Below are 13825 nucleotides of genomic sequence, written 5' to 3' on the forward strand. Positions count from 1 at the left end.
GTGCCCCCAGCTCCCCCAGGAGTGCCACATGCCTGTGGGGTGGGAAGGGCAGGGAGCCCAGGACCGTGTGGCTCCCTTCTGTCTCCAGGGGCAGTGAGGGGACAGTCCCACTGCAGGCTGGTGACAGGGACTGTACACGGCCCGGGAAAGGCCTGCTGGGGAGTGGGCGACCACAGTGGTTTGGGGCTGCAGGCACAGCATTTGCCCGGCAGCCTGGAAAGGTGTGGGGGCAGCAGGAGGGGGACTCAGGTCCCCGTGTCCATGTCCTACGTGCTGTGCCAGAGTGGGACACCTGCTGCAGGGTCGGGGCGCAGGGTCCACACCCCTCAGGGGATGGGCAACCCTTCTAGCACCTTCTTGCCGTTGCCCATGACCTGTGGGAGAGAGAAGCCCGAAGCCTAACCCTCAGTCCAAGGCAGCTGAGCTGGGCTGGGAGGAGCCAAGCTACTGCTCTGTCCCTGGCTGGGGAGCCACATCTGCTTCCAGCCGCTCTGTGGTGACCTCTGTGCATGGCCAGCTGCCCCCAGAGTGAGGGCTACTCACCTGCACTTCTGGAGCCAGCTCCTGGCCAGGGTCATGCGGAACCCTGGGCTACCCTGGGCCCTGCACCCACAGGCCTGCAGGGGACACAGCCCCTAGGCCTCAGACAGCTGCCATGCAAATCCCAGCCCCTTTGCATGGCAGTGTTCCTGCTGCTACATTTACCTGGCGCCTGGCACCCGCCCAGCAGTCCTTGGTCTTGTACCTGGGGAGTGGAGGCATGGTGCCCTGCCCTTGACCCGGCTTCTAGGAAGGTGGGGACAGGGGCTTCAGCAGACACTAAGAGCCCCCAGCCTGCGATGCCAGGGAAGTGCTGGCACTGGGACCCCTGCCCCAGGTGAGGCTACCCGCAGCCTTCCACCAGGGAGAAGTGGGGTCCCTGGCCTGAGGCTTCCAGGGCCTAGGGTGAGGCAAGCCAGCCCCCAATCCAGCCGAGGGCCATACCCAGGGTTGAGCTGGGCACTTGCCCCTCAGGACACCTGGCCAGCTATGTCATGAGGGGCCCCAGGAGGACCTGAGCAAGGGGCTGCTGGTCGAGCAGCCGGGGCAGCATGAGAACTGCCACACAGAAAGCTGCGGGTCAGCAGGGTAGAGCCTGGGCACCACACTGGGGTACCTGGGGCTCCAGCAGCTGGATGGGGTTGGAGGGACCTCCCTGGCCTCGGCCTCACCCCCTCCTGGGACTCCCTTTCTGCTCTCTGTGTTACCCCATCACGAGACGGGGGGACCCTGCTGTGTCTCCCCCTCATCCAGGGCCCGGCACTTGGGCCAGGTAGTCCCCTGCAAAACCTGCCCCACCGGTGCAGACTGGAGGCAGTTTGCATGTCTCTAAGGGGCAGGGTGTTGGCCACAGATGCTGAGAGCAGCAGGGAGGCCTGGGGCAGCACTACCATGCTGATGGCTCCCTCACCCAGCTGGTCCCAGCTGCAGTGCACACCGCCAGCCACATGAACACACAAGGGGCCGGTGGAATGCCCACACACCTGTTCAAGGAGAGAACGGAGGAGGCAGGTTTAGGGCAGGCCAGGGTGGCCAAGTGGGGTCGCGGGCTGGGAGACACAAGATGGGGGTCTGCATGGAACCGGCTCCTTGTCAACAGGGCCAGTGGGGTCAGCCAGACTTTGGACATGGCTGCGCTGAGAGTAGGGGTGAGGCTGAGGGCGAGGGTAGGAGGATGAGGATGAGGGTAGGGGTGAGGGTAGGGGTGAGGGTAGGGGTGAGGGTAGGGGCAAGGGTAGGGGTGAGGGTAGGGGTGAGGGTAGGGGCGAGGGTGAGGGTGAGGGCAAGGGTGGGGGTGAGAGTGAGGGTAGGGGTGAAACTCCACTGTTCTTCAGGGTTCAGGACGCCCTAGAGTGGGGACCAGCACTGGCCCAGGTGTCCAGCGGGGTCCGTGGCAGGGCAGGAGCCAGACTGGGCTGGGGGTGAGGAGGACGCCACACCCATGGCAGCTGGAGTGGGACTGTGGGACAGCGGGAGAGCCAGGAGGGCGCTGGCCTCCCCGTGCCAATGTTGCCATGCCCACACAGAGCTGCAGCATGGAGACCAAGCCGGGCCCCCTTCCTGGCAGCCCTCAGGACAGCGCAGACGGGCAGGGCCGGGGCATGCGCCGGGCCGAGGTCATCTTCGGAGGGTCTGGGAAGAAACGTGGCCAGGTAGGGGCAGTCCCCACGCCCAGGGTGTGCAGGGGGCAGGGTGTGCAGGGGGCAGGGTGTGCAGGCCCTAGCTGGGGCAGCGCGCCCCCTGGCTGCAGCCGCCGAGCCTGTGGGGCTGGACACCTCTCAGAGGGCCACCGCAGGGGGGTGGGAGGCCTGGGCACCCAGCCAGTGCAGACAGGACACCCTGGCCCCTCTCCTCCTGCTGTCTGCCCTGTGCCATCCACCCACCCCATGCCCCCAGCACAAGCCCGTGGCTCTTGCCCTGCAGGTGGTGAAGGTGCCCTGTGGCGTGAGCCCCTCGGCACTTTTCAACCTACTCCTCGGTGAGTGGCAGCTGCCGGCCCCCACGCTGGTGGTGTCCCTGGTGGGCGAGGAGCGGCCTCTGGCCATGAAGTCCTGGCTACGGGACCTGCTACGCAAGGGGCTCGTGAAGGCTGCCCAGAGTACAGGTGAGGCCCGGTGCCCCGTGCCTGCTGAGCTCCCTGGGCCATGGCTGAGGGGTCAGGCACTGCCTCCCCTCCCCTCCACACACACATTCCTGCACCCCCACAGGGGCCTGGATCCTGACCAGTGCCCTCCGCGTGGGCCTGACCTGGCACGTCGGGCAGGCTGTGCGTGACCACGCACTAGCCAGCACATCCAGCACGGTGCGTGTGGTTGCCATCGGCATTGCGTCGCTGGGCCAGGTCCTGCATCGGCGACACCTGGAACCAGCCCAGGTCAGCGCTAGGCTTGGGGCGGCGGGGCGGCCTGGAGATGGGCCGCAGTGCAGGGCCTGCGTGGCCAGCAGGTGGCAGCATTGCCCAGGAAATGGCCATGCCATCGTCTCAGTGCCCTGCCTTGCACAGGAGGATGTCCCGGTCCACTACCCTGAAGATGACGGTGGCTGCCAGGGCCCACTCTGCCCGCTGGACAGCAACCTGTCCCACTTCCTGCTGCTGGAGCCGGGCCCCCGGGGGCAGGAGGAGGAGCTGATGGAGCTGTGCCTGGGGCTGGAGAGGCACATCTCGGAGCAGAGGACAGGCTACGGGGGTGAGCCCTGCTGTGCGACCTGGTGGGGCAGGCAGGAACAGAAAGGGTCGTGTAGACCAAAGTGACCAAGCATGCGCAGCCTCTCAGAGTGGGCACAGAGGAGCAGCCATGGCCTGGCAGCAGCTTCCCCACCACACACACACACACACACACACACACACACGCACACACGCAGCACACACGCAGCACACCACCACCAGAGGGCAGTGTGGTCTGAGGGATGGACGCCACTGCTCTGGCCACAGTGATCTGGAGAGTCCTGGTAACCACTTTTGACACACGTGATGTCCCGTGTTTGCACACACCCAGCTCCACACAGGGACCAGAACAGGCCCCAACTGTCCCCAGGGAGCCTCATGCTGGTACTGGCCGCAGTGATACCTGGCCCAGCTGCAGGGGCTAGGCCTGGGAGGAGCTGGCTGGAGGCTCTGCGTGTGGGTGGTCACCTCGGCTGCCCGGCACGGCCTCCAGGCTCCCCCGGGGAGGGACTCATGGCCGCTCTGTCTGCAGGCACCAGCAGCATTGAGACCCCCGTCCTTTGCCTGCTGGTCAGCGGCAGCCCCAGCGTGCTGGAGGTAACGCAGGGCTGTCGGGGAGGGGCCAGGGCCTGCAGGTGCAGGTGGCAGTGCTCGGGGCTGATGTGGCCCTGTGACCTCTCTGCCCGCCCCAGCGGATTTCCAGGGCAGTGGAGCAGGAAACCCCGTGGCTGGTCCTGGCCGGCTCAGGAGGCATGGCCGACGTGCTCGCTGCCCTGGTGGGCCAGCGCCATCTCCTGGTGCCCCAGGTGGTGGAGAAGCAGTTAAGAGAGAAGTTCCCCAGCCAGACTTTCTCCTGGGAGGCCATTGGGCACTGGACCAAGCTGGTGCGTGACGCTGTCCGGGCCCTGTGAACTGCCAGGTGCCCCATGCCCGGCCGCCCCCCTGTAGAGTGCAGGATTGGCGGTGGCTTGGGCTGAGCCAGCGCTGGGGCACCTGGGACTGTGGGCTGGCCTCTGCCCACCCGAGGGCGCCCCTCACAGCCTGGGTCTGGTGCCGTAGCTACAGCACATCGCAGCGTATCCCCAGCTGCTAACCGTGTACGACTTCGAGCAGGAGGGCTCTGAGGACCTGGACACGGTGCTATTGAAGGCGCTGGTCAAAGGTGAGGCCGGCAGGTGGATGAGCCCACAGGTTGGCACGGCTTCCTTCTGCCCCGACCATGGCTCAGAGGGCGTGTCCTTGGGGTGCCCACGCCCTGGCTCTGCCCGTGCCTTCATCTGCTTTTGCCCGCTCTGCCCCAGCCTGCAGGAGCCACAGCCAGGACGCCCGGGACTACCTGGACGAGCTCAAGCTGGCTGTGGCCTGGAACCGTGTGGACGTGGCCAAGAGCGAGATCTTTAATGGGGACGTGGAGTGGCAGGTGCCTCCCCCGCAGCTGGGCTGAGGGGCTGGGCGGCTGGCCTCAGGGCTGTCCAGCCATCCAGGGGAGGCCCTGGGGGCCCGCCGCCTGGGGATGCGGCCCGCTCACACGCCCCCACCCCCAGTCCTGCCACCTGGAGGAGGTGCTGATGGACGCGCTGGTGGGCAACAAGCCTGAGTTCGTGCGCCTCTTCGTGGACAGCGGGGCCGACGTGGGCGCCTTCCTGACCTACGGGCGGCTGCAGCAGCTGTACCGCTCCGTGTGCCCCAAGAGCTTGCTCTTCGACCTGCTGCAGCGCAAGCTAGACGAGGGCCGGCTGACGCTGGCCGGCCTGGGCACCCCTGGGGCCAGGGGCCACCCAGCTGGGCCGCCCGCCTTCTCCTTGCACGAGGTGTCCCGCTTGCTGAAAGACTTCCTGCACGACGCCTGCCGTGGCCTCTACCAGGACAGCCGGGCCACGGGCCGCAGGAGGACGGTGCGTGGGCCAGGGCAGAGTGGGGCAGGCGGGGGCTGGGGAGGGCTGGGGCAGAGCGGGGTGGCCAAGGGGGCAAGCCAGGGTGGGCTGGCGCTGCACGCTGGACACCATTGCACTGTCCACCAGGAGAGGGGACCCAGCAAGCGGCCCACGGGCCACAAGTGGCCGCTGGACCTCAGCCAGAAGAGCGAGGACCCCTGGCGGGACTTGTTCCTGTGGGCCGTGCTGCAGAACCGCCATGAGATGGCCACCTACTTCTGGGCCATGGTGAGCCATGCCCGGGGGACTCGCATCCTGAGGAAGGCATGGTGGGGTGGGGCGTGCCGCACGGGCCCCTGAGATCCTTCTGCCAGGGCCAGGAGAGTGTGGCAGCTGCTCTGGTGGCCTGCAAAATCCTCAAGGAGATGGCTCACCTGGAGCCGGCCGCTGAGGCCGCCCGTACCCTGCAGGAGGCCAAGTACGAGCAGCTGGCTCTGGGTGAGTGAAGCAGTGCCGGGCAGGGGTGTGGCAGCACAGCACAGCAGTGGGCAGGGGCGCTCGCCGAAGCCAAGTTGGAAGGGACCTGGGCCGGGCTGGACCAGGCCACAGCCTGGCAGAAGTAGGGAAAGGCTGGAGCAGGGCGTGGCTCTGGCACGGCCACGTACAAGGCCTGGCCAGGGTCTGGGTGGTTGACACAGGAGCTTCCCAAGAGAGCCAGCCCTGGGCAGGAGGACAGGGGAGGTTTTGTGTGGTGTGGCATGGCCATTGTACAGTGTGGCTACAGCTGTGGCATTGTGTGGCATGGTACCGCCACGGTGTGGTGTGGCCGTGCCTGTAGTATGGCTGTGATGTGGCCACGGCATGTGAGGCGTGGCGTGGCGTGGCGTGGCCGCCAAGTGGCCCTGGGGGCAGATCTCTTCTCCGAGTGCTACAGCAACAGCGAGGAGTGCGCCTTTGCCCTGCTGGTGCGTCGGAACCGCAGCTGGAGCAGAACCACCTGCCTGCACCTGGCTGCCGAGGCCGACACCAAGGCCTTCTTTGCCCATGATGGCGTGCAGGTGGGCACAGGGGCCGTGCGTGCAGCCTGTGGCTGCCCAGGTTCCAAGCACGCAGGGGGAAGGGGTGGGGCTGGGTCTTTCTTGGCAGCGCCCCCCACTCCTGCAGCAGCTGGCTCCTCCCACTTCAGGTTGTTGGGGAGGGGCTGCCTCCTCAGGTCCCCTCACTGGCAGCTCCCGCAGTCAGCCAAGCCCGGAGCCTGTGAGTGGCTTTCCCGTCAGAAAAAGGGCTGGGCAGGGCCTCTTTGGCATTCACCAGCTGCCAGGGGACAACACTCCCAGTGGGGTGCAGCAGGGTTGCGGGAGGGGCGAGGCCAGCTGGTGGGGGCCCTTGTCTCCCAGGCTTTCCTGACCCGCATCTGGTGGGGGGACATGGCAGCGGGCACACCTGTGCTGCGGCTGCTGGCCGCCTTCACCTGCCCAGTCCTCGTCTACACCAGCCTCATCACCTTCAGGTGGGTTGCGTGGGTGCCAGGACTGTGCCAGAGCGGTGGTAGCCCCTGCCTCTCCCTTGGGGCGTCTCCTGAGTATCCCTGTGCTACAGCAAGGAGGCCCCACTGCGGGCAGGCCCGGAGGCTGTACAGGAGCTGGACGAGCTGGCCACTGGCAGGAGCCTCCTGGGCAGCCGGTGAGGGGCCGGCAGCTGGGGGCAGGGGCCAGGGTCCCCGCAGTCACACGCCTGGCTCACCAGCTAGGACCTCCTCTACCACACACACAGGCGGGAGGAGCTGGTGCCAGCACTGGGCGGCTGGCGAGACCGGGGTCCGCAGGCTGCTTTCCTGCTCACACGCTGGCGCAAGTTCTGGGGCGCACCCGTGACCGTGTTTCTGGGCAACGTGGTCATGTATTTCGCCTTCCTCTTCCTGTTCGCCTACGTCCTGCTGCTGGACTTCCGGTCACCTCCATGGGGCCCCACGGGGCCCGAGGTTGGCCTGTACTTCTGGGTCTTCACACTGGTACTGGAGGAGATCAGGCAGGTCAGGGGGCTCCCCCACCCTACCACGCCTCGCTTCTGACATCCCCGAGCCCTCCTCCCGACCAGACTCAGCGTGCTGCCCCTCTCGGCAGCCAGTTCGGATCCAGCCTAGACAGCCCGAATGCTGCTGATGCAAATTTGCTTTTTATTGGAAAGTGGTGGAAGGGGGCAAAGCAGGTCCGCTGGATCTTCCACGTGGTGGCTCACTGCCCCAAGTACCCACAAGTGGCCAGGCTGAATGCCGGCATGCCCGTCTGGGTCTCCCTGTGCCAGAGGGGAGCAGGGACCTGTATTCCGGAGCCCCCAGGCACCCCGTGCAGCCTGGGCCCTGGGTGTGGGCGGAGCCCGGCAGCGGTGGGCGGCTGTGTCCACACAGGGCTTCTTCACGGACGAGGACATGCCCCTCGTGGACAAGTTCTCGCTGTATGTGGAGGACAATTGGAACAAGTGTGACATGGTGGCCATCTTTCTGTTCGTGGTGGGCGTCACCTGCAGGTGGGTGGCTCCCGCGCCTGCTGTGGCCCTTTGCCCGGGGGAGGGGGACGCGTGTGACCCAAGAAAGGCCGGCACGGCCCTTGTCCTCGGCAGGGTGCTGCCCGCGCTGTTCGAGGCCGGTCGCACCGTGCTGGCCATGGACTTCATGGTGTTCACACTGCGGCTCATCCACATCTTCGCCATTCACAAGCAGCTGGGCCCCAAGATCATCATCGTGGAGCGGATGGTGAGTCCCCGGCCGGCTCTGGGGGGGCAGGGGAGCCCCTCTGTGGGGCTGGCGGCCCCTCTGCCGGCCCGGGGTGTGGGGCTGGCGGCCCCTCTGCCGGCCCAGGCAGCTGCTGACGGCCTGTCCCCACCCCTCCCCCTCAAGATGAAGGACGTCTTCTTCTTCCTCTTCTTCCTGGGCGTGTGGCTCGTGGCCTACGGCGTGGCCACCCAGGCGCTGCTGCACCCCCACGACGGGCGCCTGGAGTGGATCTTCCGCCGTGTGCTTTACCGACCCTACCTACAGATCTTTGGGCAGATTCCGCTGGACGAGCTGGACGGTGAGGGGCACAAGGGGACAGCGCAGGCGTGGGCAGGAACGGCCGGGCCTCACAGGTGCCTCCAGTGGTTCCTGGCCTCCGCCCTCTACCCTGCAGATCTGCAGGTCACCTGCATACATCAGAACCCACCCTCCGCTGGCTACAGAGGCCCCTGGCCATGCGGCTAGGCCGAGTGGGCCAAGTCCTCCCATGGCAGGCCCTGACCAAGCTGGGCTAGAACCTTGCTTACAAGGGGGCAAGAGAGACAGGGAGAGGCTGCCCCCAGGCCTCGGGCTTGCTGGGGCGCAGTGGCCAGCAAGCCAGCTGGCAGCCCCCTGGCTACACCCCCAGCAGAGGTACTGATGAGGCTGGGATGGTGCCCCCCCCCCACTCAGCAGATGTCCCTGGGGTAGCAGGATGTTCTGTCCCCACTCCTTGCACACCTCGTGACGTGCAGTGCTGTTTGCTCACGCACAGGTGGCCTTTCCAGGCCATCAGCTTCACCAGATCCCACCTGGCACACAGGGCCACGTGGGAGGGGTGGGAGGCACCCTCAGCCAGGGCAGGCCTGAGAGCCCCTTCCCCTGGGGATGGCACCTCTGCCCCTCCTGGCTGAGCTGGATCACGTGGGGAAGGTGGACACTGCTTGCCTGGGCCTCGTGGGCAGCGGCTCAGCCACAGGGCAGCTCCCAGCCCTCGGGATGGGGCCCCCAGGTTAATCCCTGAGTCCTGGACCCGGACCCAGAAGGAAACCAGGAAACCGGGGCTTGGGCAGCAACCCCCAGCGGCGCAGCCTCCCTGCCCCCACCCTAGCCCCACATGCGCCAGCCTGGGACCAGAGCCCCTTCTCCAACTTAATTAGCAGCCAGGCCTGGTGGCGCCGTCCCGAGTCACGGCGCGGCGGCAGGGGTCCCATTTCCCCCCAGTGGCTTTTATCCGGCAGATTTACGGCTTCCCAAACAGCCTCTCTGAGCCTGGCCCAGCCACCCCCTCTCCAGGCGCCAAGAGGAAGGGGAGGCCCCTGAATTAGTCCCAGGAGCAGATGCATGGGCCGGGGGGCCGCCAGGGGGGCCAACGGGGGCCTGGCATGCTCTGACAGCACCGTGCACTCCCCTCCCCCAGACACTCAGTAACTCACAGCCCGGCCACCCGTCAGTCACACATGTGCCTGGCGTCCAGGAACAGCACACAGGCCTGGGGCCCCAGCTGGGGCGGTGGAGCTGAGTCAGGGGAGACATGTACCCTGTGTGCCCACACATGCCCCCACCTGGCATACAGCCAGGGGAGGACAAGACCAGGACAGTCACACACAGATCTGGGGGCACCCAGCACATATGCCCCAACTTCCATGACCCGCCCTCTCCTGCCCTGAGCCCTGCCCGGGGTGGCCTTGGCCGCGTGGGCACCTGGCTTGCCATGTCCAGTGCCTCGAGCCTCTCAGCGTGGGGTCAGAGCTGGGGGTGAGTGCCACCCAACAGGCCAGGTCTCCACCCAAGCCCTGCCTGTCCTGGGGTTAGGGTTAGTGTTACCCCTATAGCAGCCAGCCAAACCGCTGCCCCCCAGGACTGCGTCTGCCGCTACCCATCCCCCATGTGGCCTAGGCTCTGCCTCTTGGGTCCAGCCGAGGTAGGGGGATGGGCCCAGCATCAACTGGCCATGCTCTGCTGTCCCGAGCCTGGGCCACGGGGCAGAACCTGGGTGCTAAAGCTGGGATAGCTGTGGCTGTGTGCCCGGCTAGGGCTCTGTCCCCATGTACCCTCCACCGCCCCGCTCGCAGAGGCCCACAAATGTCCCCATGTGCCCACCTCCCCTCAGAGGCCCGTGTGAACTGCCCCCATGTGCCCACCTCCCCTCAGAGGCCCATGTGAATGTCCCCAAGTGCCCACCTCCCCTCACAGAGGCCCGTGTGAACTGCCCCCATGTGCCCACCTCCCCTCAGAGGCCCGTGTGAATGTCCCCATGCGCCCACCTCCCCTCAGAGGCCCGTGTGAATGTCCCCATGTGCCCACCTCCCCTCAGAGGCCCGTGTGAATGCCCCATGCGCCCACCTCCCCTCAGAGGCCCGTGTGAATGTCCCCATGTGCCCACCTCCCCTCAGAGGCCCGTGTGAATGCCCCATGTGCCCACCTCCCCTCAGAGGCCCGTGTGAATGTCCCCATGTGCCCACCTCCCCTCAGAGGCCCGTGTGAATGTCCCCATGTGCCCACCTCCCCTCAGAGGCCCGTGTGAATGTCCCCATGTGCCCACCTCCCCTCAGAGGCCCGTGTGAATGCCCCCATGTGCCCACCTCCCCACAGAGGCCCGTGTGAACTGCTCTGTGCACCCCTTGCTGCTGGAGAACTCGCCCTCCTGCCCCAACCTCTACGCCAACTGGCTGGTCATCCTGTTACTGGTCACCTTTCTACTTGTTACCAACGTGCTTCTCATGAACTTGCTCATCGCCATGTTCAGGTGGCCCTGGGGTCCCAGCTCCCGGCCCCCACCCCACCTCAGGAGGAGCTGTCGTTGGTGGGGGGTCTGGTCCCAAAGCACAAGGGTGGGTGCTGCCCAACTCCCGTCCTGCCCTGTGCCAGCTCTCTGGGAAGCCAGGCCTGGGAGGACTGTGAAGGCCCTCAGAAACCCCAGGACGGCTACCCCGACGGTGAGGGTCCCCTGTGCCCCCCAGCTACACATTCCAGGTGGTGCAGGGCAACGCCGACATGTTCTGGAAGTTCCAGCGCTACAACCTCATTGTGGAGTACCACGGCCGGCCGGCCCTGGCCCCGCCCCTCATCCTGCTCAGCCACTTGAGCCTGGCACTGCGGAGGCTCCTGTGCAAGGAGGCAGGGCCCACGCGGGAACGCCTGGGTGAGGGCCGGGGCACTGGGGGACGCCTGGGCCCCTCACCCCAGCACTCCAGGGCCCAGCTGAGCTCACCCCTGCCTCCAGAGAGAGACCTGCCCGAGCCTCTGGACCAGAAGATCGTCACGTGGGAGACACTGCAGAAGGAGAACCTGCTGAGTAGCCAGGAGAAGCTGCACAGGGAGAGCCAGGGCGAGGTGCTGCGCAAGACGGCCCACAGGTGCGGCCAGCGGGCCAGGGCACCCCACGCAGCGGAAGGCTGCGGGGTACTCACGCAGCCCCTGCTCCTCCACAGGGTGGAGCTCGTCGCCCAGTCCCTTGGGGGACTGAGGGAGCAGGAGCGGCGTCTCAGGGGTCTGGAGTCCCAGGCAAGCGGACCCTGAGAACTCCGGGCATGGGCCCAGCCCTGCTCGCCCGCCCACCCTCCTCACCCCTTGCCCTCCCCTGGACACCTGATCCCCTGCAGGTCAACTACTGCACCATGATCCTGTCCTCGCTGAGCGACGTGCTGGCCCAGGGTGGCACCCCCGGGATGGGTACGTGTGGGAGGCCAGCGGCTCTGCTTGGGCTGCCCGTGGCCATGACTAGGGGTTGGCTCGAGGCAGGACCGGCCCTATGGTTGTCCCTGCCCCAGGTGCCCAGAGCTGCAGCCCGAGCAGACAGGACCTCACAGACTATGCAGGGGCCACCAGTGGCACGGAGCATCCGCAAGCTGCCCAACCAGCCTCAGACCCCTGAGTATACCTTGTGCTGGAGCCCCGGCCTGCCCGTGTCCTCCGTCCCACCTAGTCCTGGACAGACTGCTTGTTGCAGGGGCCTGGAGACCCCTGCCCCGGGCAACTGCGATGCTGCCACTTTTTGCCCTTTGAGACGTAAATGGCCCGTCTGCATGCCAGTGGGGCAGTCCCAGGGCCGTGGGTGCGGCCCGTTACCCCTTGCCCTCGGCTGGCACGCAACAGCCATTATGGCCCTGGCTCCTCGCTGCCCTCCCCAAGCCGAGTGACAGCCAGGCCCTACCCGGGTGCCCTGCCCCAACCCAGGGGTGACCCCTGTTCCATGGGGGGCTGGCGGTGCGGCCTGGGCCCCTGCACGTGCGGGGGGGGGGGGGGGGGACCACGACGACGCTCTCGGCTTAATAAAAAGCAAGCAACCAACACGCGGGAAGAGTCCAGGACGACCACAAGCCTTTATTGTGCGCGGTGCCCGGGGCTCACGCCTCCTCGGCCGGGCCCTCGCGGTCACTGCCCTTGCAGCGCAGGTGCTGCCGGCTGCGCTTCCTGGCGCCGTGGAAGCGCACGGGGCTGCCGGGCGGCCGGGGCTCCCGCTGCTGCCCCGGACTGGCCTCGGCGGCCTCCGGACTGGCCTCGGCGGCCAGGTGCGCCAGCTCCACCGGGCCCGGCGCCGCGTCCTGCGCCGGCGGCCTCTTCCTCTCGGGCCGGGCGGGTCTGGTGAAGAGGACGCGGCCGCGGGGCTCCTGGGCGGAGGCGGGGGAGCAGCGCGCGCCCAGGAAGGCCAGGGCGGCCTCCCGGTTGCCGCGCTCGCTGGCCACGGCCACGTCCTCCAGGCTGTACTTGGTCCAGCGCTCGGGGTGCACCAGGTAGTCGGGCAGGCGCGGGGCGGCGTCCCGGGGCGGCGGGCCGGGCGCGTCCAGCCCGTCGAACACGCTGTGGCTGCGCTGCGCGAAGGCCGAGCTCTGGCCGCGGAGGCGGAAGGGTCGACCGAGGGCCAGCTCCGAGTCCTCGGGCTCGCCGGGCCCGGCCTGGGCCATGAGGCCGCTCGGCGGTTCCTGCAGCGGCAGCGACGGCCTCCTTCCCGGGCAGCCACACCGGCCGCTCGGCCCTCTGGGAAACCGAGTCCTCTGCCAGCCCGCGCCCGGCGCGCGAGAAACTACATCTCCCACAAGTCACCGGGTCTCCGCGCCTGAAGGCTGACGGCACGGGCCGCCTGTGCGCACGCGCACTCGCCTCTTTCCGCCAACGCTCTCTCCCTCCCACCCCCGGCCGGAGCAGTTCCGGAAATAGAAAATGCGCGACGGTGACGCAATGGAAGGGGCGGAGCCAGCGGTGACTCCCAGAGTGCTCCGGGGCCGACGGGCAGAAGCCGCTCCACGGGGGTTTAGCGCCCCCTGCCAGAAAACGCGAGTGCGGCAGCGGATGGCGACGTGCGTCACCGCGCATGGTGGGGGCGCGGCCGCTTCCTGCTCTGCCGGAAACGGAAGTGGCTGCTCCCCGGCAGTGTGCAGGGCATCGCCCCCGGAGCGGGCCGGCCGGGCAGTCTGGGGCTCCTGCCCCGCCTGTTCCCGCACACAGGGCCGGCCCTGCCGCGCAGGCCGCAGGGCTCAGTGCAGACAGGGGCCGCGCTGCCCTTAGCTGCCAGGCCGCGGGCAGTGGGAAGGAAGGCTGGCCCTGCGGCTCCGTCCGCCCTGTGTCCGCCCTGTGTCCACCCGGGCCGTCCACACGAGGCGCGCTCCCGGGCTCGCCCCGCCGCTTGCCGGCCCAGCCCCAGGCGTCCCAGCGCGGGCCCTGCGGCAGACAGCAGGCCGAGGGCCCAGCCCCCGGGAGTGGACGGGGAGAGCGGGCCCCTTCGGGGGCACAGATGTCCACCGGCCGCTCGTGGCCCCTGGCCGAGGGTTTCTGCCCAGCGAGCCACGCCCCCTCCGCTCGCTGCCTTGTGGGCCCCCACAGGACGGGGTGGACGACGCTGGTGGCATGCCTGGTCTTTCCGTCTTTATTAAGTGACCGTGCCAGCTGTCGCCGTCACAGTGGGGAGGTGACATGTTAGAAAGGACAGGTGCGTGGAAGGCAGAGTGCTCACTGGCCCGGCCCTCGGAATGGCCGGGAAAGCAGCTGGGATTA

General features: G+C 67.7%; 3 protein-coding genes across 9 annotated transcripts in view; 1 reads left to right on the plus strand and 2 right to left on the minus strand.

The window, feature by feature from the left end:
- The window catches only part of MRPL23 (mitochondrial ribosomal protein L23), a 262071-nt gene that overhangs the window by 56579 nt on the left and 191667 nt on the right, over positions 1-13825 (minus strand). The gene's annotated exons all lie outside the window — the stretch shown is intronic.
- Positions 3677-11359, plus strand: TRPM5 (transient receptor potential cation channel subfamily M member 5). 7 transcript variants are annotated; one of them, XM_058662655.1, is made up of 18 exons: positions 3677-3802; positions 3898-4089; positions 4265-4367; positions 4507-4625; positions 4750-5100; positions 5227-5367; positions 5454-5577; positions 5992-6137; positions 6477-6589; positions 6679-6762; positions 6853-7111; positions 7487-7605; positions 7699-7831; positions 7976-8150; positions 10427-10580; positions 10795-10976; positions 11058-11190; positions 11266-11359. In XM_058662655.1, the coding sequence occupies exons 1-18, from the start codon at positions 3719-3721 to the stop codon at positions 11351-11353; spliced, it is 2700 nt and encodes an 899-aa protein (XP_058518638.1). In that variant the 5' UTR covers positions 3677-3718; the 3' UTR covers positions 11354-11359. The 7 variants fall into 7 exon arrangements, 6 of the variants coding, with proteins under 6 accessions (XP_058518638.1, XP_058518635.1, XP_058518636.1 ...); XM_058662652.1 differs by having other exon boundaries at positions 10795-11190; XM_058662653.1 differs by having other exon boundaries at positions 7982-8150; positions 10795-11190.
- TSSC4 (tumor suppressing subtransferable candidate 4) lies at positions 12131-12830 on the minus strand. The gene has a single exon (XM_058662675.1). The coding sequence runs from the start codon at positions 12736-12738 to the stop codon at positions 12181-12183; it is 558 nt and encodes a 185-aa protein (XP_058518658.1). The 5' UTR covers positions 12739-12830; the 3' UTR covers positions 12131-12180.

Source organism: Ochotona princeps, chromosome 4 (genome assembly GCF_030435755.1).
Source record: "Ochotona princeps isolate mOchPri1 chromosome 4, mOchPri1.hap1, whole genome shotgun sequence".
Taxonomy (NCBI): Eukaryota; Metazoa; Chordata; class Mammalia; order Lagomorpha; family Ochotonidae; genus Ochotona; species Ochotona princeps.